Consider the following 21,375-nt stretch of genomic DNA (forward strand, 5'->3'; position numbering starts at 1 on the left):
AAGACTTTTTTTTAAACTTTATTTAAGATTTTATAACATGAATAACATATAGGATTACATTTTAAAAAAATTAAGAATAAAATAATAAAATTACAATACAATATCAGTAATCTAAATAAACTATACCCTCCCCAATAATTATTACACGTTAATAACTCAACTCAAATTAGTCCAACCCCCCCCCCCCTTTCCCCCCCAAAATAAAGAGTGAGGAATTAATAAAGTTAATAATATATGTGAGAAAAAAAACCCACTTACAAAAAAAACCAAAAACATAACCGAAAAGGTTGGACAGGTATATGGATGAGAAGAAGATGGAGGGTTATGGGCATTGTGCAGGGAGGTGGGACTAGAGAGGGGTGTTTGGTTCGGTGCGGACTAGAAGGGCCTAATGGCCTATATCCGTGCTGTAAATTGTTATGTTTATGTTAAAATTCTAACAAAAAGAAAAGTAATTAATACTAAGATATCAGACTTAAAAAACATATTTAAATCAAACTTAAATGCATATATTTAACAAACGGAGTTAAGATGAAACATATATTTAACTCAAACTTAATATAAAAAATTAGTAAAGTTAGTAACATTATCTGTCAAAAATTCTTATACAATAATCAATTCTTAAAAAAAATTGTAGCATGAAAAAAAAGATGAAAAAAAACATTCTTTATAGAGATAAACCTTCACCAAATATCAACTAACTTCACATCTATCATCATATTAGTCACATAAACCACCATCTTAAAACAAAATTCAAACCTCATTAAGCATTGTACAATTCAATTTTAGTACTCTTCCACCATCTTTCCCTTTTACTCTTGAATAGTTATCCGCAGAGCCTACCTCACTGACAAAAGGCAAAGGAGGAAAAACCCAACACCCAACCCCAACCCACCAATTTTCCCCTGCAACCGCTGCAATCGTGTCTGCCTGTCCCGCATCGGACTTGTCAGCCACAAACGAGCCTGCAGCTGACGTGGACTTTTTACCCCCTCCATAAATCTTCGTCCGCGAAGCCAAGCCAAAGAAAAAGAGTTATCCAATAAAAGCTCCAATACCACATTTAAATATCCCCAATCATTACGTTAAAATTCAGATATCCAAATAATAAAAACACATCTACAACGAAATCTATATCTTCAACAAATGGAGCATAAACAACAAACAAAATTCAAGCCTCATTAAGAATTGTACAATTCAATTTATAACTTTCACCATTATTCCCTTCGTTCTATAACTAAAATAGCAAAATAATATACACCAGAATTACCACTCCTTTCACCTTAGTTAAAGAAAAAATATAAAAAAAACTTATCCATCCCATTCACATTTAAATTTCAGATATTCCTTATCTACTGAATAAACTTTACAAAAAAACCACATCAATTTTTAGTTTTTTAAACAATCAAATACTTTCTTATGCTTTTTTTTATATTTAAACAAAAAAAAACCCCTTCACTCTTTAATCTAATAATACAAAAAAAAGGGGAAAAAAACGAGTAGGAGGTTAAAAATACCCCCTCCCGTCTAAACCGCGCAATGCGGTAACTCCCAAAAAAAAATGGATGTGAGATAACTCACACGTAGCAGATGACTTTCAGGAAATAGTGCCTATCCAGTTCTCTCCCCCAACTCTCACTTCATCTTAAACTAAGATCATCATTATTTAATATCCCTTTTTTTTAAAAAAAAACATTAGAAAAAAAAAAGGACAACTCTTCTTTTAATCAGCTCCAACTGCCGAGTCACCATTACGACCATTCCTTCTTGGAGCACGGCTCTTTTCTTCCATCTCTTGTCTCCTTAGAGATCGCGGCGGACTATGTCTCTGTTGAAACTGAGTAATTGGCAGCTCTTGAGCAAATGCTATAGCTTCCTTTGGAGAATCAAAGAACTTTGGTTGGCAACCATCTTGGAAAACCTTCAAAACAGCTGGATATCTAAAGGTTGCCTTGTAACCTTTCTTCCACAACAACTCTTTAGCAGGATTGAATTCCTGTCGTTGGAACATAACTTCTTGACTCAAATCCGCATAGAAGAAAACTCAATTATTTTGAATCATCAAGGGTGATTTTCTCTGTTGTGCATTTCGAATAGCCACTCGTAAAATTATTTCTCTGTCGTAATAATTCAAGCAACAAACCAAAACAGGTCTTGGACTTTGACCTGAAATAGGTCTTCTACGCAAGGCTCTGTGAGCACGTTCCAGTATTATACCTTCCGGGAAATGTTCTTGACCCAGCACCTGTGGAATCCATTCAGTAAAAAATTTTCTTGGGTCTGGTCCCTCCATACCTTCCGGCAAACCAATAATCTTTATATTATTCCGTCTGGATTGGTTTTCCAAATAATCAATCTTTTTCACCAAATTTTTATTTTGAGTTTGTAAGTCTTCGACCATTTTGGTCACATCAAAAACTTGATCCCGTATTTCGTCTATATCTTCTTCACACGAATTAAATTTATCTCTCACTTCAAGCTTAAAAGCTCCAAACTCAGCCATCTGTTGAGAATGTATTTTCACCAAAGTATTAAACCTAGTACTAAGTTCAGTCATAATCTTGAATAATCGCTGCATTGTATAAGATAATTTAGATTCAAGATTCACAAAAATCTTTTCAATTGGAAGAGATTTTGGCTCAACAGATTCCTGCTTCTTCTCCAAAGGATCTTCTATTCCTTTCTTCATTCTGGTTGCCTTCCTTGTAGTATGACTGCGTGTGGAAACCCCAGCCACAGCCTCTCCAGCAATGACTGGAGGACGCTGGCCGGGGTTTTCCCCAGTCCATAATGTATTAAATTCACCCAGTACATCAAGTTGTATAGGTTCTTGTATCTCAAGAGATGCAGTTTGCAGCGCCACCTCTACAGTTGACAAATGCCTTTGAGTAACTCTTTGTTCTAAAGGCTGTTTGGCGCCCTCTTTAGGGGGCTCTACCGATGTAACATAGAGCTCTACATCCGAACACTATACCTCTCTCCTGGGATCCATTTCACGCTGAGTCCCGGTGTCTTTCCTGTAGGTAGGCTCCAAAACTTGAACTTTTGGAAAATGTAGTTTTTTGATGATCTGTTGTCTTTTTTTTTGCTCTTTTCCACCAATTGTACCATCATAAGTTAAATTAACAGCATTGAAATTATCTAAACTTTTAAAGAATTTTAACGGGCATTTCTAGACAAAACAATAGGATAGAGTCAGGAGAGGACTGTAAGGCACGCCTGATCCTTACGCCATCTTGCCACGCCCCCACAAGATTTTTTTTGAAGATTGTAGAAACACAAGGAAATTGATAGGAGGGGATTTTAACCTTAATTCGTATCCAATGTTGTATAAAACTGGACAAAAGACAAGCAAAAATAATAAAATGGCCAAATTTATTGTTAAATCAATGCAGGAAATGAAACTTATGGATATATGGAGGAGACAGCACCCAAGAGAGAAGGAATACTCATATTATTCAAGTAGGCATAAAACATTCAAAGTTTGATATGTTTTTGTTGTTGGCCCATATTCAAGGGAGAGTTAGGAAAACTGAATATAAAGCTCGATTGCTATCTGATCATTCACCCCTATTATTAGCAATCAAACTGAAGGACATCCCACCAAGAACATATAGATGGAGGTTAAACTCCATGCTACTTAAAAGGCAGGAATTTAGAGAGTTTATTGAATGCCAAATTAAAACATATTTTGAAATAAATATGGAATCAGTGAAAGACAAATTTATATTATGGGATGCATTGAAAGCCTTCATTAGAGGACAGATAATAAGTTATGTAACTAAGATGAAAAAGCACTACAATCGGGAAATAGAGCAGTTGGAAAGGGAGATAGTAAGTACAGAAAAGGAATTAGTAAAAAGGGATGATATAACGAAAGGGAGAGAATTGGCGGACAAAAAAAATAAAATACAAAACATTACAAACGTTTAAGGTGGAGAAGAACATAATGAAAATAAAGCAAAAGTATTACGAACTAGGAGAAAAAACACATAAAATATTGGCCTGGCAACTTAAAACAGAACAAGTTAAAAGAACTGTATTTGCATCAAGGAAAAAGGACAAACAACTTACCTATAACCCAATATAGATTAATGAGAACTTTAAGAACAATTATACCAAACTGAGAACGAGGGGAAAGATGATAAAATAGAAGAGTTCTTAGCTAAAAATGGAACTGCCGAAATTGCAAGAAGAGGAACAAAACAAATTGATAAAACCATTTGAAATAGTTGAAGTACAGGATATATTAAAAAAGCTGCCGAACAATAAAATGCTTGGAGAGAATGGATTCCCAATAGAATTCTATAAAACATTTAAAGAGTTATTAATTCCTCCTCTCCTGGAAGTAATGAACCAGATTGAAGAAACACAAAACTTGCCAGATTCATGTAAGACAGCAATAATTACAGTAATACCAAAGATGGGGAAGGATCCACTAACACCAGCATCATATAGACCAATATCTCTACTTAATTCAGATTATAAAATAATAGTGAAATTATCAGCAGATTGGCGATTGTGTACCAAAAATAGTAAAACAAGATCAAACTGGATTTATTAAGAAAAGACGAACAGCGGATAATGTCTGTAAACTTATTAGTCTAATTCATGCAGTTCAAGGAAACAAGAAGCCAACAGTGGCTGTTGCTTTAGATGCAGAAAAAGCCTTTGACAGAGTAGAATGGAATTATTTATTTAAAGTATTACAGAGGTTCAATCTACCAGAAAGATATATTAATTGGATTATAGCATTATGTAATGGACCATTGGTGAAGGTAACAGTAAATGGATATGTATCAAACCAATTTAAATTAAGTAGGTCAACTAGACAAGGATGTCCATTATCCCCCTCACTGTTCGCTTTAGCAATAGAACCATTGGCAGAACTGATAAAAACAGAAAATAAAATAAAAGGGATAAAAATAAAGGAGAAGGGGTATAAAATCATTTTATTTGCAGATGACATTATAGTGTACTTAACAGAACCAGAATTATCAATAAAAGAATTATATAAGAAATTGAAGGAGTATGGAGAAATATCGGGGTACAAGATCAACGCAAGTAAAAGTGAGGTGATGCCAATGAGTAATGTGGATTATACAGAATTTAAAAAGGAATCACCATTTAAATGGCAAACACAAGCAATCCGATACCTAGGTATTAGGTTATATAATAACTTAAGCCACCTGTACAAATTAAATTATCAGCCACTAATAAATAAATTGCAGGAAGACTTAGAACATTGGAAAGAATTACCGCTAACGTTGATAGAGAGGGTAAATTGCATTAAAATGAATGTCTTCCCAAGGATACAATACTTATTTCAATCATTAGCAATTCCCTTAACAGAGAAATTCTTTAGTGAACTAAAGAGAATAATAAGGAAATTCTTGTGGAAAGGGGGGAAACCGAGGATAGCGTTAGATAAATTAACAGAGGTACAACCAAAGTGGTTAGCAGTTACCAAACTTTAAAAATTATTATAGAGCAGCACAATTAAAGTATTTATCAGATTTTTACCAGACAAGGGAAAAACCAGACTGGACTAAGATAGAATTAGATAATATCGGGGAGAAGGTACCTGAACATATACTTTACAAGTGGGATGAAAAGTTGGTGCAATATAAAAGCTCACCAGTATTGCATCATTTACTAAATATATGGAAGAAGATCCACTTAGAAAGGAAAAAAAAATGAATTACCAAATATCAAAATTGTTACTGACACAAAACCCACTAATCCCTTTTACAATAGATAACCTTTCCTTTAGAGAATGGGAGAGAAAAGGAATCAAAAGAATAGAAAATTGTTTTTTGGGAAATAATTTATTAACATTTGAACAGTTGAAGTACAAATATGGAATAACTCATGGTACAATGTTTGCATATCATCAATTGAAAACTTATTTAAAGGATAAATTGGGAAACAGACTGAGATTACCAGAAGGAAGCAGCTTTGAATATGTGATTACAGACACAATGATAATTAAAAGATTTATAACGATCATGTACATTAAGCTGCAAGAGAAGGAATATGATGAAATAAGATATAAACGCAAACAAAAGTGGGAAAAGGATTTAAACATAAAGATAAAAAATGAAACATGGGAAAAGTTATGTTCTGGAACTATGAAGAATATAATAAACACAAGGTTATGCATAATACAGTATAATTGGTTACACAAGTTATATATCACGCCCCAAAAGTTTTTTATAAATGGGATCCAACATTATCAGATAGATGTTTTCGCTGTAAGAAGGAAATGAGAACAACAGTACATGCAATTTGGGCATGTGAGAAAGTGAAAATGTTTTGGGAAGATCTAAATCAGATATTAAATACAATCACAAAAAATAACATACCAAAAAATCCAGAGATCTTTCTTCTCAGTAATATAAGTAAGGAATTAGGCCTCAAATTGTATAAAGTGCAAAAAAGGTTTATTATGATAGCCTTAGCAGTAGCAAAAAAATGTATAATGTCAACTTGGAAAATGGAAGAGAGCCTGAGAATACAGTAATGGTACATGGAAATGAATAAATGTATTCCATTGGGAAAAAAAACTGAACGAGGTCCCTGCCCAGGAGCAAGCTGATGTTATAAAGAGCAATGTGCTCTATCAATCATTGGGGGAGATGAAAGAAACTCCTTACCAAATCCCTCAAAAAGGAACTCTGAAAAGAATTTAATAGGTTGCCCACTTCCTGTGGATTCAGGCAAGCCCAGGATTTGTAAATTCTTTGGTCCTACTTTCCAGATCAATGACTTTCTTCGTAAGTATCAAATTATTGTCATTTAATCTGGAGCATATATTTCCACTTCATCAACCCATTGAATTAATTTGCTCAGTTCCTCAGCAACCGTTGTCAAACATTCACCATGTTCTTTAGTTGTTTTCTGTACTTGGTGAGTGCATTGTTAATATGACCCAAGACTTCTTGAAGATCATCAGTTACAGTCTGTGCTGATTGAGTATCTCCATGGTCAGAATTGTTAACAGTTCTTTCTTCCTAAATTTGCTTTTTGTAGCCATTTCAATATAAGTAGATACAAAGGAAAGAAATGCAAGGAATGTGAAGCATTTTAGTTGTAAAATAAGGAGGTAAGTAAATGGAAGAAATGAAAAGTGATTTGGAGTGTTAGATTGCTGTTTTTACCCCATGAGCAGCCACCGGAAGTTAGCATCCGAACTAAGATTTATTTTACAGGAAGGAATATTCAATTCCAAAAGTGTCAGCTCCTTTGCTCAGGACACCATTAAGGAGTGAGGTTGGATAAATGATCCACCCTCCAAACCATAATCTAAACTGATTAAACATGAAATGTATCATTCTAGATTATTTCCCCCCCAAAGGATCATTGATTCTTCTCTCCAAATAATTAGCAAACATAATCTTTTTTCTTATTAAAAAAAAAAGCAACATTGATTAATAAAAAAACAAACAGGTAATAAGAATGAAACACTGGTCTTTTTTTTAAACAGGCCAATACAGAACACAATTGTGAGGGGGGGTAGATATTTTCCTCTCCACAACATTTAGTGTATATAATAATGTAATTTCTGTCATGATGCTGATTTTGAGGACATACATTTCCAACACTTGTTGGTGACCATTTGCTTCTTGATTTGTATTGATTCATGTTCACAAATACACCATAAACCACAAGAACACAGACCATTCCTCATCAAGGGGTCAGCAGTGGAGAGAGTAAGGAACTTCAAATTCCTGGGTGTCAAAATCTCCGAAGATGTATCCTGAGGCTATCACGTCCATGCATGATGAAGGCAGCTCGCTAGTGGCTATGTTTTGTTAGATGTTTGAGGAGATGTAGTATGTCACCAAAGACTCTTGCAGATTGCTACAGGTGTATCGTGGAGACCATTCTGACTGGTTGCATCACCGGTGTGGAGGTGCCAATGCACAGGACAGAAAAAGCTAGAGAGTTGTAAACTCAGCCAGCATTATTATGAGCATTTGCCTTCACTCCATTAAGGACATTTTTAAGAGATGGTGTTTCAAGAAAGCAGTCTCTCTCATCAAGGACCCTCACCATCTAGGCCATGCCCTTTTCTCACTGCTACCATCAGGAAGGAGGTATAAGAGCCTGAAGACACACACCTAATGTTTCAAAAACAGCTCCTTTCCCTCCACCATCAGATTTCTGAATAAACAAAGAACCTGGATAAATATGACTTTGTTTTTTTTTCTACTAATTAGTTTTTTAAAAATCTTGTATTTATGGAACTGTATTGTGACAAGTTTTGTGACACATGTTCATGACAATAGACCTGATTTTTAATTGTATAAAATTGATTGGGATTTCATCTATTTTAGAATGATTTCTGAATAGGAAAACTAATTTGAAAATCTTTATTTTTCATACTTTATTCATTTATTGGATGTAAACATCACTGACAATGCTAGAATTTATTGTCCTTAATTAACTTTAAGCAGTGGTGAGCAATTTTTTGATTGAGTACATTCTTTGCAGTGAAGGTAAAGATCGTAGAATATTATACAATGGTTTTGATACACGTGAACATGTTACTAAACTGTTACAGAACACAATTAAAATTTAACACATGGAAGCAAAACAGATTGAATAGTGGCAGGTAGTGATTTAAAACAGTGGTTTTCAACCTTTTCCTTTCTGCTCACATACCACTTTAAGTAATCCCTATGCCATAGGTGCTCTGTGATTAGTAAGGGATTACTTAAAGTGGTTTGTGAGTGGAAAGAAAAAGGTTGAAAACCACTGGAATAGAGAGAAAAAACACACAAATGCTGGAGAAACTCAGCAGATCAAACTTGGGGGCAACACCTCGATGAAGGGCTAAGCCCAAAACATTGGTGATGTACCTAAAGGCACCCTTTGACCTCCTGAGTTTCTCCAGCATTTGTGTGTTTTTTTTTCCACTTAACCACCGTGTCAACAGAATCCTGTGTTTTACACTGGAATAGAGAGGATGGAGATTTTCCTCCCACCAACAGTTAGTGTATCAATTTTGATTTTGTAATAATCCAATTTTACAATCCATTCTCAAAAGAATGGTCATATTATTTATTTCATTGTCATCAAATTGACTCAATATATTTTTGTCAAAGAAAGAAGCAATTATTCTGGTAATAATAAGGCAATATGACAGGATTTGAACAGATTCTGGATTTTCTATCCAAAGTTCCAGATAGCTAATTCAATAATTTGAACACTCCATCCATCACCTTTCCCATCGTGCATGATTTTAAGTTTGTGAAAGTGAACTTTTGCTATACTGAGAATCACAAATTGATAACTAAGCCTAGTTTAATGACCCACACATCTATGATCTCAAGATACTATGTCCATATTTATTCTGTTAAAAAAGTGAATTGGTTTGAGTTTCTTCTGACAGCAATCCAATGTGCGTTATGACAGTGAACAAGGCAGTAATCAAGTTTCATTGTGATGTCCATCATGTTTAGATAGCCAGTCACAATGTAGCAGTAAATTTGCTTATTTCAGTTATGGGTTAAGGATAGTCATGTGAATATGCTACAGCAGGCTTCAATGTGCTGAATTATATTACAAAAAGATAAGTAGATTGTACTTATTTAAAATTCAGTTTCCGTTTCAATATTTCCAAGTTTTATGTTCAGGGGAAGGCCACAGGTTTAAAGTGATCTATTTAATCATTTTATTTGTCCAACTCCATACAAGCATTTTAACAAATCAGGATGTTCTGTCTAATTTATTGCAATGATATTCAATTAAATTGCTGCTTCTGGGTATTAGAACAAAATAGCAACATAATTTGTTCTGTAGAACAGGTAGGTAAATGATAACTGGCCCAGCCTTTCTGCTGCTTCTTAAATCACACAAGCAGAACCTGAGGAGTAAGAGGCCGGTGATGAAATTCATTCAATGATAGTCAGAAGATACAGATGACATTTTACATGACTGATTAGTCAATATACTGATTCATATTCAAGGATTTGGCAAACAGCCTCTGAATATACAATGCTATCACCACCTTCATCAGAAGACTGCGTGACCAAGAAGACGATAAAGTTATTCCCCTATTGGAAACCATGGGTGAACCAGAAAGTAGACTCATTGCTGTGGGCCATATTAGTGGAATTTCAGTCAGGAGACCTACCCTCCACATGAAATCCAAGTACAAGCTGCACAAGGGTATTCTCATTAGAGAAGCCAAGAGATGGTACTGCACCAAGCTCAAGTCTCGAGAGAACATCTCAGACAGGCACACTGCAACTATGCCAGGGAATGTCTGCTATCATGGAATACAAAGCAGAGCCTAACCCTAACCCTAACCCTAATAGCATTGAACTAACCTCTATGCTAACAGTGAAATGCTCCCTACTGAGCTATGCATATTCTTTAGCTTGCTTCAAATGGGGAGAAAACAAGGAGGTGACACAGATTAATTACTACAAGTTGTATTACACCCATGGTCACTGTTGGTGAAATTATGGGGTACTTCCAGGGGTTGAGCCCACAGAAAGCGAGTTGTCTAGATGGAGTCCCAGGATGTGTCCTGAGAGCCTATGCAGGTCAACTCGCAGATGTATTTTCAGATATCTTTAATCTCTCATTACAACAAGCCAAACTCCCCAGTTGCTTCAAGGCTATAATCATACTGAAGAACATCATAATAGGCCCTAATTGAGTACTGACCATTGGCTTTGATATGCATCATCATGAAGTGATTTGGGAGGTTGGTCATAGCTTACATCAATTCTAGCCGACCAGCCAGCCTCAACCCACTTCAATTTGACAATTGGCCAAACAAATACACACCAGATGTAATCTCCCCAGCTCTTCACTCAACCCTAGAACAGCTCTGCCTTCAATACCTCAATATAAAGCAAACTCATTCCCATACATCAGGAGCTAGGCCTCAGTGCCCCCATGCAATTGGATCCTTGATTTCCTGTCTATGAAAACACAATCTGTAAAGATGGATAACAACACCCCCTTCACAATTGCACTCAGCACTGGCAGTCCTCAAGGATGTGTACTCAGTCTACTGCTATACCCCCTCTACACCCACAACTGTTAAGCTAAATGCTGTTCAGAATCAAAATCCTAATTTATTGTCATGAAATTTGTTGTTTTGTAGCATATTACAGTGCACAAATTACATTTTAAATAAATTTGATTCAAGTTATTGTCATGGTAATAAAACAGTGTCATGTTACATGAAATTTCTTTTTGCCTGCTGCAAGGCAGACGGATTTGGCACTGGCAGGAATTGCTTAAGCGCCTCTTACAGTCAGACTTGTATTCAGACAGAGAGAAGCAAAAGAGAGTTCTTTCCCAGAATCAGAGGGTCTGTAGATTCGCCTCCAGCGCTTCTGCAGCCCCTGCAGCCACACGGAGTCCAGTCAAAATCATTGGTAACCCGAGCTCCAGATCTGAACCTTTGACACGGCCATGGACCCTCAAGGGTCCTTGGCACCTCCTTGTATCCCTCCAGCTAATTCAAGCCAGTCCACAGCCTGGCGTGAGTCTCCCAACAGCGGTCTCCAGCAACACAGGTTCCTCACCTTGATTTGCTTGCAGCTTGCCGCATGCACTGGTCCCTCAGCCCCCTCACTGGTTTGCTGCCGTGATCACTGTCTCCGCGGGTCATCTCCTCCGCTTCTCCCTCTCAGACGGTATGCGGTCTTCCCATCCTCTGGTGCCCTGTCAACCACCTCGTGGCTGCTGCCAATTAATAGGCGCCGCCATCTTGGGCACAGACCCGCAGTCACGAGATTTCAACTAAAACCACTGTCAACTCCCTCAACAGGCTGTTCAAAACTCGTGCGGAATTGGTGCAAAAGAAGAGAAAAGTGAGGTCTATGGTTCATCGTCCATTCAGAAATCTGATGGCAAGGGAAGAAGCTGTCCTTGTGCTACTGGGTGTTCACCTTTAGGCTCCTGTACCTCCTTCCTAACAGTAGCAGTGTGAAGAGGGCATAGCCTGGGTAGTGATGATCCTTAAGGATAAAGGGCTTCTTGATGAAATGAAGATTGATTAGTTCATAACCTTCTATAGTTTTTTGTGTCCTGTGCATTGACACGTCCATACCAGACAGTGAGGAAACCAGTCAGATTGCTCTCCAGAGAACACCTGTAGAAATTTCAAGAGTCTTTGGTGACATACCAACTCTCAAACTCCTCACCAAGAACAGCCACTGACGAAGCCTTCTTCGTGATTGAATTGACACTAAGGCCCCAGGGCCAGATCTTCAGAGATGTTGACACCCAGGAATTTGAAGTTTATAACCCTTTCCACTGCTGACCCCTCGATGAGGACTGGTTTAGGTTCTCCTGATTTCCCCCTCCCGAAGTCCACAATCAGCTCCTTAGTTTTGCTAACGTAGAGTGCAAGGCTTTTGTGACACCACTCGACAAGCTGATCTCTCCCTCCTGTACGTTTCCTCATTGCGTCTGTGATTCTGCCGAGGACTGTGGTGGCATCGGCAAATCTGTAGATGGCATTTGAATTGTGCCTAGCGACCCAATTATGGGTGTAGGGTGAGTAGAACAGTGGGGTAAGCTCGCATCGTTGAGGTGCGCCTGTGTTGATTGTCAATGAGGAGTCATTGTTTCTGACTTTTGCCTTCTGATGAGGAAGTCAAGGATCCAGTTGCAGAGGGAAGTGCAGAGGCCTGGGTTTTGGAAATTGTTGACCAGATTGAGGGTATGATGTTGTCGAATCCTGAGCTGTAGTTGATGTCCTTGATGTCTATGTTGCTGTTGTCAAGATGATCCAGGACTGAGTGGAGAGCCAGTGAGTGATATTTGAATTTACTTTGAAGCGATTGTGACAGGAGGCAAGTATGGGTTAATTCTGGCCATGACCAACCTCAAAGCATTCTCTGCTCTGCTTGGGCACTGGGATGATTGATGCCATTTTGAAGCAGGTGGGAACCTCCAGCTGCCCTAATGAGAGATTGAAAATGTCTGTGAACACTCTGGCTTTCCAGAAACTTGCCAGGTACGGCATCAGGGCCTGACACCTTGTGAGGAATCTCCCCTTGAAAGATGTTCTCACATTGGCCTCAGAGATTGATATTACAGGGTCGTCAGATTCGACAGGAATTCTCAGCGGTACTGCCGAGTTCTTCTCAAAGTGAGCATAGAAGGTGTTCAGTTAATTGGATAATGAAGCATCACAACCATTTATGGCGTTCAGCCTTGCCTTGTTGGGTGTGATGGCCTAAAATCCCTGCCAAAGCTGGTGAGTATCCAACTTTGTCTTCAGCTTCCCTCAGAATTACCTCTGGTGCTGAGATGGCCTTCTGTAAGTTGAACCTGAAACTTCCTGTTGAGATCTGGATCATTGGTCTTAAGCACCATCAATCTTGCCCTCAGCAGGCTGAGAATCTTTTGATTTATCCACAGCTTCTGGTTGGGATACTCTCCGTATTTGTGCTTGGGCGCACACTCATGCAAGCAAGTCTTGATGAAGTTGGTGACAGCTGTGGCATATTCATTCAAATTTGAGGATGAGTCCTTGAATATGGTCCTGTCTAACAATTTGAAGTTCCAACTCCATCTTCAAATTTGCTGATGACACCACAGTAGTGGGCTGGGTATTAAATAAGGAAAGAGACTGAAAGTCTTATGAGATAATAACCTCTTCCTCAACAACAGTTAGACAGGGAAGACTAATATTGATTTCAGTGGAGGGGAAAGAGCCCACATTAATGTCGGTGAAGTCAAAAGAGTAGATAACTTAAAGTTCTTCAAAATAAATGTCTTCAATGACATGATCTGGGACAAACACATTGACATGACGATCAAGAAAGTGCACCAATACCTCAATTTTCTTCGATGACTAAGGAAGTTAGTCTCCCATGTCACTAAACACCTTCTGCAGGCACACACCATCAAAAGAATACATTCTGGATGGATCACAGTGTGGTATGGGAGCTGGTCTTCTCAAGATTGGAAGAAACTAGAGAAGTAGTGAATGCAGCTCACTCCATAACAAAAACTTATCTCCTCCTATATCACCATCTGTGTCTTATGCTGCCTAGGAAAGGCAGTCAACATACTAAAATATCCGTCACATCCTGAACATATTCAGGAGAGGACCCATGAGTGTGAAAACATGCATCAGCAGACTTGGACAGGGTCCTGAATGAATCCCATTACAGAGCTCTTGTGCTGCCATTGCTTGGTGCTAATTGATTTTCCTTTCCATGGTAATCCTATACTCTGTAAATTATGTTGTTTACACCAATGGTAGAGATAAGAGAAGCCTTCTCACTGCACTGGGTATTTTGTGACAAACAAATTTAAACCTAAAGAGGCACACTGTTGATGGTTCATGCCCATTGTGATATTTGGACAGGCAATATGTTGTGTCCATTTAGAATTTTTAAGAAAAGCCCATGGTGACCAGATGAACAATAATGCATGTTGTGCTACAAAGCCATGCTGACTAAGAAGATAATACATGGCTAATGTAAAGTCTCATTTTCTATGGGGCCTTAAAAGAGTTCTGTTTTATAGGAAAAAACTAGATTTGGTTGTGATGACCTCACAGTTTTTTTTAAAGGGTTTTTTCTAACACTTGCAGAACTCCATCAAAAATGCTTAATAATTAGAGGTAATATAAAAAAGAGAGGAATGAAGTAGGAGATTGTGGTTTAATTTTGTTGTTAATGAAATTAGAATGACTGTTACTGCCTACTTCTGCACAAGTGATTTAGTGTTCCATTTATTGTTTTCTCTAACACACACACACACCACACACACACTCCGTACCCATAACATCATCCAAGTATTGTGTCAGTGTTCATTTTCAAGTAGGAGTTTGGATTGTGAACAGTATATTAGTACAGTATTGTCACAGTAAGTTTGAAGCTATTTTTCTCCACATCAGGATAGCAGTCAGGATAGCAGTCACATCAGGATAGCCAAGAATTTCTAATTATCTTTTTTTTTCATATACACTCCATGAATACACAATGGTGGTGCTAAAGTTGTTTAATGGGTAAAAATTCTACAGGGCATAGACATAAAATAGACAAAATGGATGGCAAGTATGCATTGCCACTTTATGCTCTGAGTCTTCGCTTTTGCTGAAGTGCTCAATGTCACCTTGGAATTGCATTTATACATTCAAAGTTGTCAAGGGAAAGTTAGCAAGTGCTGCCATTCCTGATCTCCATTTAACATATTCTGTTGAAGAATGTATTATAGGTAGTTGGTTTGTCGTCAAGGCAGAATCAAATTAGATTGTTTTCCAAATTTGAAGAGTACTGATGCTCCTTTAGTGTACTGATTCTTCTTTTCTACATGCCCTATGCATGAGTTGAAATAAATACAAGGTTATAGGAAACCATCTCAAAATCACTTGCTAATATGCTGTTTTCTGATGAATAATAGATATTTTTCTCTTTATTTTCTGACCAGGTTTGCTGAAGTATATCTGGGATCTGAAAGTTCTGTTCGGCGCCTCATGGAATTACTTCCACAAAGAGAACTTCATGGACAAAGACCAGAGGTCATGCCTTGCAACAAACAGAATCTCAACCAGTTTGAAGCGCAATCCAAGAAAAGTAAATCTTTGGAAATTCTACACTACATTAGATCTTCATTAATCTCTTTAAAAATTTGTATTTTTATGACCCAGAGTAATACCTGCTGTGGTGGAATTATAAATAACTCTTTCTTGTCCATATATGTCAGGGATTACTCTGGTCACTTACAGATATGCCCAATACAATTACTGTCTTTATACAGTAGCATGTGTTTATTTTTAATTAATCTCGCACACAAAATATTAAGTACAAGTATTGTCATTAGATAATGAAACAGTTTAATGGATTCTAAATTTGGTTCTATGACTTTGTCATATTAAGTTTAACAAGGGCAAGAATATGATCTGAGGAACTTGTTTCTATTAATTAGCAGCAGTGCATAACAGACAATGTGAATGCTTCTCTATATTATAGGAGATGTTCTTCAGTTGTGGATACACTGTAAAATTGGATTGGTAAATTTAGGATGGGGGAATTGTTGGGAGTATTAATTTTTGGACTTGCAATTGCTTTCACTGGCTCCTGCCCAACAGTTTAATATGACAAATGTTTCTATTTTCATATTTGTGAACTGTAAATGTGTTTTTAAATGGATTATTGAAAAAATGATGGAAGGAAAGTGAAATATCCTTATTCTTTCAAACGATTTCTTGTTGTGTTATGCCAATGTTGGCCTTTGCCGTCAGTGTTCCCAGAGTCCATAAACTCCTGCATGTTGATGTTGAAATAAAATCTTGTATTCATGCAATTCACTGCACCAAGGTCTATCTGTGCTGTGCATTTGAGGTGGGGAAGAGAAACAAAGCTCTTCATTATGGCAACTGTTGAGACTTCAAACTGATCGGGTGATGTCTTGCATGTTGTGCATCATTTCTCTTTACCCTTCAAGGGTTGGAATTTCTCCATCCCCCAAATGCTGAAAATGCCATTTGCACCACTATAAAACATTACTCAATTTGAATTTCAGCCACAGACCAGAATTGCTTCTTAGTCTAGTGGTTCTTTTAGTCTTCTCAATTTCAATGTTTCCCATGTTCAAAAATGCTTGCAATGGAATTGCTTAATTTTTTTTAAAACACTTTGAAAAATAATACTTTGTGAATATAATTTATTAGAGGCAAAATCAACACTGATCTCCCACTTATAGTTTCTTTAAAAATGTAATATTTTTGAATGGAAAGTGCTGTTGGCATTGGGAACCAGCAGGGAAGAATCCAATGGTATAAGACTTAATTAGCATGCAGGTAATTTATTTCTATTTAATTTATCAATAATACTATAATCAATGTACCTCTGAACTTCCTTTTACCCCTCTTTTACCATGTCCCAGCTTGCTCACATTGAGTCAAAATCCAGAAGCATTGTATGGTGGTGTCAGAGTCTAACTTTTCCCCATACTTCAGAACTGTAGAATTACTTACCTACTTTCAGACTTTTTTTTTTGCATAAAGGCTAGAAGTTTTAAGTTCCAAGCTTGACATTGCTATTTCTCATATTTTTCATCCTTGGTTATCCTATTAATGAATGGGCTTGCCCCTCATCCAGTCATCTTTTACAAAGTAACTTGAGGTGAATATCCTGATAATATTTATCACTGTCCGACCTCAGCTCCCTCACACTGTCAGGCTCAGTCTGTCAGTTTTGGAGGAGTGAGCAAACTTTAGTATTTTTGCTTTAAGCTCCGATAATATGCTTGATTTTTAGACTGCGTTTGTACCTGTGTGTGATAACTGTTGTATCTTTAAAATAAAACACGTTGATCACACAAATCTATCATGAGGCCTGATGATACATCATGCCATAAAATATATTCTCTTTGATTTTACTTTGCAATGTTCTTCTGTCTGTAGTTCTGGAAATTCTGGTAAGTTGACAAGATCATCAACATGAAATAATCAGTAGAAACTGAACTTTTAAAAACTTGGATCAGACTTTAAACATCTTGACATCAGAAAAATGGTCAAGATTGTTGGCTGGCCATAAAACTAGCAGTGATTGTGATTTTTTTTTTGTATTGAGTATGAAGTTACCCAATATGTCCTACCATTTGTGAGGTACTTGTTACCTCTTGCACTGTGCCAGGAAACAGAAAGGTACCTGTATGGGATGCATGTTGATATTCAATATTCCAACAGTCTATTGAATATACCTCCAGTTCAGAAGATTAATTTGAATCTTTTATTTTCTAAAAATAAGGATTATTTTTGTATTGGAAACTTGTTTGCCTGACTGATCTATTTGTGATTGTCTCTGCTGGTATGAAATTAAATAATGGAACTTCCCATTGGACGTTTACAATTCCTTACTTTCCCTTTTCTTCCTCTTTTCTGATTTTCCAGCCTTTTATCTCCTATTAATTTCTTTCTTCTTTTAATTTATTTCTCATTTGTACCCTGATTTTTTTTTCCATTCATTTCTGCTGCCTCACTGCATCCTTGTTCCCTCTTTCCTCGTCTCTTCATTTTCCTTTTAACCTATTCCGAGCTTTCCTTCTCCATGCCACTTTTGTCTGTTCCACCCAACTGCCACTTTTCACCTCATCTTCTTTCTGGTCCTTCTCCCTTCTAATTTTTTTTTTCTCAGTCAGCTGTCTTCCTTTCCCATTTCAGCCACTCTCACCATCCTATTCTATCCCACCTGTTATTCATTTTGTATCCCTCCCCTCTTCCCCATCATCTTCTTCCCTGCATTGTTCCATGATGCTCTACTATCCTATCTTTTCCGCTTGCCCTCTTTCCTCATCCTCCTTTCAACCTCATCAGCATGCCTCACTTCCCACCACTTCCCTCCCAATGTTCCACATCCCATATCTTCCCCCATCATTTTCTGCTCCTTCCCACAATTCCTTCTTGCTCCCGTTCTGCACTATTTTCTGACTGGCTCTTCACAATCCCTCTATCCCCTTCTTCATACCTTTGTTTTAGCTTGTGAAATTCCATCTCTTCCTGAATTAGATTCCTCTGGGCACCCATCTTAGATAATTTTTTTTTGAACCTGGGTCTCTTCAGCCCTTTAAGGTTTAGTACAACAATAATGGGCAAAAGAAATCCTTAAACTTTTCATTGCAGAAACTTGTTTTTGAATGATGTGTGAAAACCGTTGAATTGATGGTGAGGGAGAAACAATTTGCAAAGTTAAAGAAGCCACAAAAAAAACACCCTGTATCCCAAGAATGTTCTACAACACAAAAGTACTAGATAATTTCAGTTTGAAATTTTTCTTGTCTAAGTCCACCAGTTTTCCCCATTCTAGGAAGCTATTGATTAAAATGAACTCTTGTCAATTTCAGTGCTTATTGTTCACTCGCTGTTTTCAAGGAACTGACTGTAAACATTTGGTTCCATGGACATCATCACCACTTTGACATTTAACTCAAATGCCCATTCTTTATAGACAAGTCCAGAAGTAGCCAATTTCTGAATGAGAGAATTTTCTATGTATTAATATTTAAGAAACTATAAACTACTTTTACAAGAGCAGTGACAGATCACCAAAAGGAACCCAGTTCAATATGTACTTTAATTACAGAAAATGCAGTTGTAAATTGTATACAGTTAAAAATGTGGTTACTTTTGATATCTGATGGGATTCTCTGATTGAGCCCAGAAATTTGAGTCCCTGGGACATGTTGTGGGCTTTGTTTTAACATATATCAAGAAATAACCATTACTTAAATACATAAGTAACAAAGCCCCAAAATAAAAATATAAAGGAAAGGAAAAAAAATAGATAAGAGAAGAAAAAGAAAAAAAATGAAAAGAGAAGGAACTGTATAGATCTGGAATCCAGAGGATCTAATTCCTTTCCTTGTCTAGATCTCAAATAGGGGAAAGAACCAGGATGTAGAACTCAGAAACAGAATAAATCTCCCTAAATATTCAACCCTGTGTTCCGCAAGTATGACTGCAAAAATTATATTTATTCCTTAGATTATAAGTAATTTTCTCTCGGGGAATACAACTGTGCGTTTCCACATTCCATCGGGCTATATCCAGATAGGAATCAGATTTCTAAGTAACTGCAATACACTTCCTACAATGCAATTTTAAGAAATTCTAATTGGTACTTGGACAGCCTCATTTTGGGTCTTATGTCCACAGTATTTCCTAGGAGAAACAATTCTGGACTGTATAGCAATTGTTTCCCAATAATCTGGTCTAATAAAATTCTTAAATTTTCCCAAAAAAATTTTACTGTAGAGCAGTGTTCTCAACCAGGGTTCCCCGGAACGCTAGAGGTTGCTTGGGGTTTTGCGAGAAACAGTGAGAAATAGGCTAATGCATTTTTGAGTACTTTTTGTTTAATTTTATATTCATAATTTTGCTATACACGGATGGCATATTGTTGGAAACTCCTTGGTTATTATAATAAAAGCCTCAACCTCATATTTAAAATGAAAACCTCAGTGTGAGATCTCATAAACAAGCAGAATGATTTTTTTAAAAATTGCTAATAAATTTGACAAAAATAGGGGTCATTTTTTCCTCAAACAAGTTATCTGAAAAAAATATATAATGTTTACCACATGAACTACAATAAAAATAGAAACGAGATAGATATTAATAATGGTATATAATTTTTATGCAGGTGTTCCCTGAGACATGAAAACTATTTCAAGGGTTCCACAAGGGTAAAAAAGTTGAGAAACGCTGCTTTAGAGCATGGCCAGGTGGAATGTAAAAAAATTCCTGTTTCTTCTCCGCATCTAAAACATATATCCAATATATTAGAATTTAATTTATGTAATTTCTGTGGGGTAAGATATCGCTGATGCAAATAGTTATATTACACCAATCTATATCTGACATTTATTGTATTGGTCATGTAGTCCTGACATAAATCATATTAATTCTTATCTCCAATTCTGATATTCAAGTCTGATTCCCATCTTTGTTTTGATTTATATAACTCCCGCTTGGGAGTTCCCAACTGAAGTAAGGAATACATTACAAATGTAAACTTCTTTGTGTTCTCCTTTCAAATCAGAATCATTTCACTGCATTCTGGTAATGTCATGGCCGGTCCTAATTCATCTCTGAAAAAAGCTCTCAATTGAAAGTAGCAGAAGATTGTGTTGTTAAGAATATTATAATTTTATTATCTATTAATCTATTTTGAGTTGAGGGCATTTTTGGAGATTTTTCCCTTTGTTTCAATTAAATTATTCAATTTGTACCAAATATTCAAAATATCCTTTGTTAAAGGTGCTTCTTTTCCACCAGAAATAGATTTAGTATCCATTTATATATGAGATCTTCTGCTACTCTCTCTCTGACTTTATGCAGTTCAAATTCCACCCATGATGTCTTGTCTCTTCCGTAAAAAAGGAAGTGACAAATTTCATCTGGGCATCCCAATAGTAATATTTAAAATTTGGGAGTTGCAAACTACCCCCCATATGATATCTCCAAGTTAATTTTTCCTTGGCGACTCTGGCTAACTTATCTTTCCAAAGAAGTTTACTAACTAATTTATTCAAATCTTGAAAAAACTTCTGTGGTAAAGGTATTGGAAGAGTATGAAAGAGGTACTGTTCATGCAGGAATATATTCATTTTAACACTTTTAACTTCCAGTTAAAGTGTTCTGAAGAGTTATCCATTTATTTAAATCTTCAACTTAGTTAAGCAATGGATGGTAGTTCATTTTATAAATTTTTCAAGTCATTATCTGTTTTGATCCCCAAATACTTAATCCTATTCTTTATCCATCTTAATTGCATATTTCTTTGACAATTTGTATAATTGCCATCAATTAATGACATAATCTCACTTTTATCCTAATTTATTTTATATCCAGAGATTCTCCCATAATCTTCCAGTTGTAAA

General features: G+C 36.6%; 1 protein-coding gene across 3 annotated transcripts in view; it reads left to right on the top strand.

Moving 5' to 3' along the window:
* LOC138744817 (cleavage and polyadenylation specificity factor subunit 6-like) overlaps nt 1-21,375 on the top strand; it is an 80,383-nt gene that overhangs the window by 27,771 nt on the left and 31,237 nt on the right. For all 3 annotated transcript variants that reach the window (XM_069901529.1, XM_069901547.1, XM_069901539.1), the window contains one exon: nt 15,421-15,566. In XM_069901529.1, coding sequence (XP_069757630.1) covers nt 15,421-15,566 — 146 coding nt within the window. The remainder of the gene's footprint in view (nt 1-15,420; nt 15,567-21,375) is intronic.

The sequence above is a fragment of the Narcine bancroftii genome, chromosome 1 (genome assembly GCF_036971445.1).
Source record: "Narcine bancroftii isolate sNarBan1 chromosome 1, sNarBan1.hap1, whole genome shotgun sequence".
Classification (NCBI taxonomy): Eukaryota; Metazoa; Chordata; class Chondrichthyes; order Torpediniformes; family Narcinidae; genus Narcine; species Narcine bancroftii.